Consider the following 3,729-nt stretch of genomic DNA (forward strand, 5'->3'; position numbering starts at 1 on the left):
TATAAAAGCACGAAGGTCACATGCTAATATGTTGGGGCGGGAGGAAGACGGAGAGATGGGAAGGCGGATGGGAGGGAGGGGGGGGTTGCGAGAGTCAAAGTCTGAAAGAGCCAAGAGACAATGCGTGGGAGAGAATAGATAGGACGACGAGGGGGAAGAGAAGCTGTAGATGGAGATTTAATTAAAAACATTTTGATTAAGGTTTAATTAAGAGCCCTAGCACCTAAAGTTAAAAACCTTAGGTACACTAAGGTTTAATTATTAATCGAGTATGAGCCACGGTGACGGAATATGTCTCGATCGGTATTGCAAATTTGCAAGTGCAAAGTAGAATTGCCTCTTTGATGCAAAGATAAGAATTTTTTACATGTTCTAAATGACCCACAAATTTTACGATGAAAACGATTGGACTTGAGGGCGGGGGCGGATTTTTGTTCGCCGGCTCTTCTATATTCTAGATTTGACCAGTCCTACCAAAACTTTTCCACTTCACTCATGCGTGCGCCCCGCTTTTGTGAGGGAGTCGAGCATGCCCATTCTTGTATCGACCAAGACCCTGAAGAGACCATCGATCTGTTGTTGCAGCGTAGCCAGTCGTGTTTGAAGCTCGTGCGCCGCCTTGCTGGTAGTGTCTACTACACAGCGAAGGTCCGTCTCCATTACTAGAGATAGTGCCTCGGGCCTTCGCAAAGCTCTCCCCAACAATTCATGGAGTTTTTTGACAGAGGCATCCATGGAGTCAAGATCTGGAAGGAATGTGGTAGATTTCCTGTGCCTTTTTAGAAGATCGTAATTAAGTCGTCCTTGTAGGGTGAGAAGAGAAGCTTTCCACAATGGCCGGCCTGAGATAGGACAGCATTGAGACTGCCTAGGGTTTGCAGATAATAGGGCGGATACAAGAAGCTTGAACAGGAAGATGGTGGCAACTTGCCCTCCATAGATCGCAGCGGGCAGTGCACAAGGGCAAGTGGACACCTCTGCATCCTCACGTTGGACAGGATGATCCGGAGCCATGAGATTGTCTCCCATTTTTCTCAGCACGCAGCTGCAAGCTGCTAGCTGCGAGTGTGGCAGCACGTGCAGCGGGTTGCTAACAGCAGCCTCACTTTGCTTGGCTCGCACGGGTTGCGATGACAGAGCATTTCTAGCCCGCCGCATGCTACTCCTGCTAGCTAATCTGCACTGCAGGTAGGTAAGGGCGAGCTGAACCACCTTGACACGACGGACATGCTCTCTCATTGCGTCCCTGAGGACGTTACATACATCCAGCAGGCTCACGCTGTCGTCCATGTATTGCTCGATTAGCCGAAGGTCTTGGGTGCACATGGTGGACGTTTGTAAGCATGGCACAAGGAGCTGCAGAGAGGCTTGTGTGGAGAGCACCATATCCACGGCACTTGACAGCCAGCGAAGGCTGAACTTAGAGGAAGCGCTAGCTTCTAGCAGCTCTCTAAAGCGGTCTGCCAGATATGTTTCGAAAGCTCGCGAGGGGTGCAAAGTAGTTTGGGTGCTGTACACCCGAGACTGCCTCGCATTGCAGCAGAGGAGCGAGGAGAGAAAAGAGGTACTGGAAACCATTGTATTGGCGGTGCTTACAATTCAGCACAAAGTATAGCTACGATTTAGATCCTATGTAATGGTTCTGCATGTCAGAGAAAAACAGCAGATCTGGGTGAGAGCAATCACGTTGCTCCGCTTCAAATAGTGAGGGGTAAGCAGGGAGCAGGAGGCGAGAGCCATTATCTAATAATTATGCATGTGGAGAGCCAGTGTGGCGATGGTGGCCTTTCAGCAGACACAAAGCGACTCTCGGTTGCTGGCAGGTCTTTGCTTTTGGCTTGTGCTGCGGGTCTTGCCCGGCAGCTCGTTGCGCTCACCCTCGTTTTATAAACTCCGCCTATTTATCAAAGCCTTGCTTCACACCACGTAGCAGTATGATGTTATATCTATGAGAGGTCTAGCACGCAAGGCCCAACACCTTTTTTTACTCTACTTTCTTAGCATCTCGATCGCTGTATTGAAGGTACTAGCACCACGTTTCACCATTTAGCACAGGTAGTATAGCTTCTTACTTTTGGATCACCCGACATGGTCAAACGTTGATCCTTATGCTCCCCTACTTGATGGCATAAATGTACATTGCCACCTGAAAGAAACCCATGCATACCTTGTGATGTATTTGTTTAACCAACGAGATGGAGGACTCTTCTATATAAGAATTTTCTTTTTTCTCATCCGTATGGTCATTAGGTCATGTTTGTTTTTGCAATCATACAATAAGATTTTGAAATGCTATGATAGTTTACAATGTTAAGCAGTAGTGGAAACTTTGTATGAAAACATCATAAACAAGATAAAACATCATCTCATCATAAACAAGACATACGAATTTTCATCGTCAAGGTAAATTCTTTAAGCATTTTAAGCATCAATGTACACAAAGTTTGTGATTGATGCTCAATGAATATAGAATACTACCTAAATGTCTCTTATGAGCCACATTTAAGTGCATTTTGGAAATAGGATCATTTTTTATGTTTACATGACATTGTGTGAAGGAATGGCGTACAAAGCATGAGTGTTGCGTAGCTTGGGGTGTACATGTGGTGAGACATGTGGCGTATCTCCCATATGCATAAGATGTTGGGAAGTTCACTACAACACATCGGGAGCACAACACGTTTTTGGAAGGAAAATATCGGGGGGTTGCACGATGCTCAGCAACGATAGATCGCTACTTTGCAACGCTTTTTTGCTACTAAGCAGCGCTTTTAGTAGTAAAATATCACTACCCAGCAGCGAAATAACGTTGCGTAGCAATGTCCGTTAACAGCAAAAAAATGTTGTTATACTACTGTAAAAATATCTCGCTTTTTTCCATTGCATAGTTTTATCTTTTGAATACAATAAACGTATACTTTGAGTATTTTTTGTAGGTTTATGCCTTGTCTATCACTTCTACCTCTTCTACCCTATCCTCCTCAAGCTCAAGCAAGGTATATAACTGTTTCCATTTATCTTCTATGCAAACAAGCTTTCCATGAAAGCTATCTTTTGAGTATTTCCTTTCTTTTTCCTCTCTTTTACGTTTTTCTTTTCTTCTTTTTCCCTAGTTAAGAGATCTCCATTAAAGCTTCATATGGTAAGAGATCTTGAATACTCTTTTTTTCTTGACTTGGTTGTAGGTTTTCAACATATACAAGTCTCACAAGAGATCTCTTTCTTGTATGTTTCTCCTTTCATGCTTTTACATGTTTATAGGGTTTGTAAGTTTTAGGGCTTTTAGGATTAGGGTTTGTTATTAATATATTTTTTCCTTATTTTAGTTTGATTTTGTAGGATTTCAACACACACAAGCCTCACAAGGTAAGAGATCTCTTTCTTGTATGTTTCTTCTCTTATGCTTTTACATGTTATAGGGTTTGTAAGTTTAGGGTTTGTTTATTTTCCCATGCTCCATACTCCATACATGCTAGTAGCTACCTTTGCATGCCAGTAGCTACCTAGACATGCCGATAGCTTCCAATGCATGCCGGTAGCTTCCTACGTGTGCCGGTAGCTTCCTACGCATGTCGGTGCAAGAAACTAGGGTTGGCCACTCAAGGCATGGAGTGACAACATGGGTATGGGTCACCATCCTCACACCTCATATGGGAGAAGTTCACCATGAAAGCTTGGGCATGAGAGCTCTAAGAAAATAATAGTAAAAAATGATTATAAGTTGTGTGT

At 43.8% G+C, this 3,729-nt stretch overlaps 1 protein-coding gene across 1 annotated transcript; it reads right to left on the reverse strand.

Annotated features, from left to right (window-relative positions):
- Window positions 1-417: 417 nt before the first annotated feature.
- LOC147607874 (protein BPS1, chloroplastic-like) lies at window positions 418-1,698 on the reverse strand. Its single transcript, XM_086790087.1, has one exon. It carries the CDS (start codon window positions 1,576-1,578, stop codon window positions 490-492), a length of 1,089 nt encoding a protein of 362 aa, XP_086646213.1. The 5' UTR covers window positions 1,579-1,698; the 3' UTR covers window positions 418-489.
- Window positions 1,699-3,729: the final 2,031 nt, after the last annotated feature.

The sequence above is a fragment of the Cibotium barometz genome, chromosome 54 (assembly GCF_041138505.1).
Source record: "Cibotium barometz isolate CiBa-2024 chromosome 54, ASM4113850v1, whole genome shotgun sequence".
NCBI lineage: Eukaryota > Viridiplantae > Streptophyta > Polypodiopsida > Cyatheales > Cibotiaceae > Cibotium > Cibotium barometz.

Coding starts and splice junctions, on each gene's coding strand:
- LOC147607874 (XM_086790087.1), bottom strand. CDS start 1,578: ATGGTTTCCAGTACCTCTTTTCTCTCCTCGCTCCTCTGCTGCAATGCG.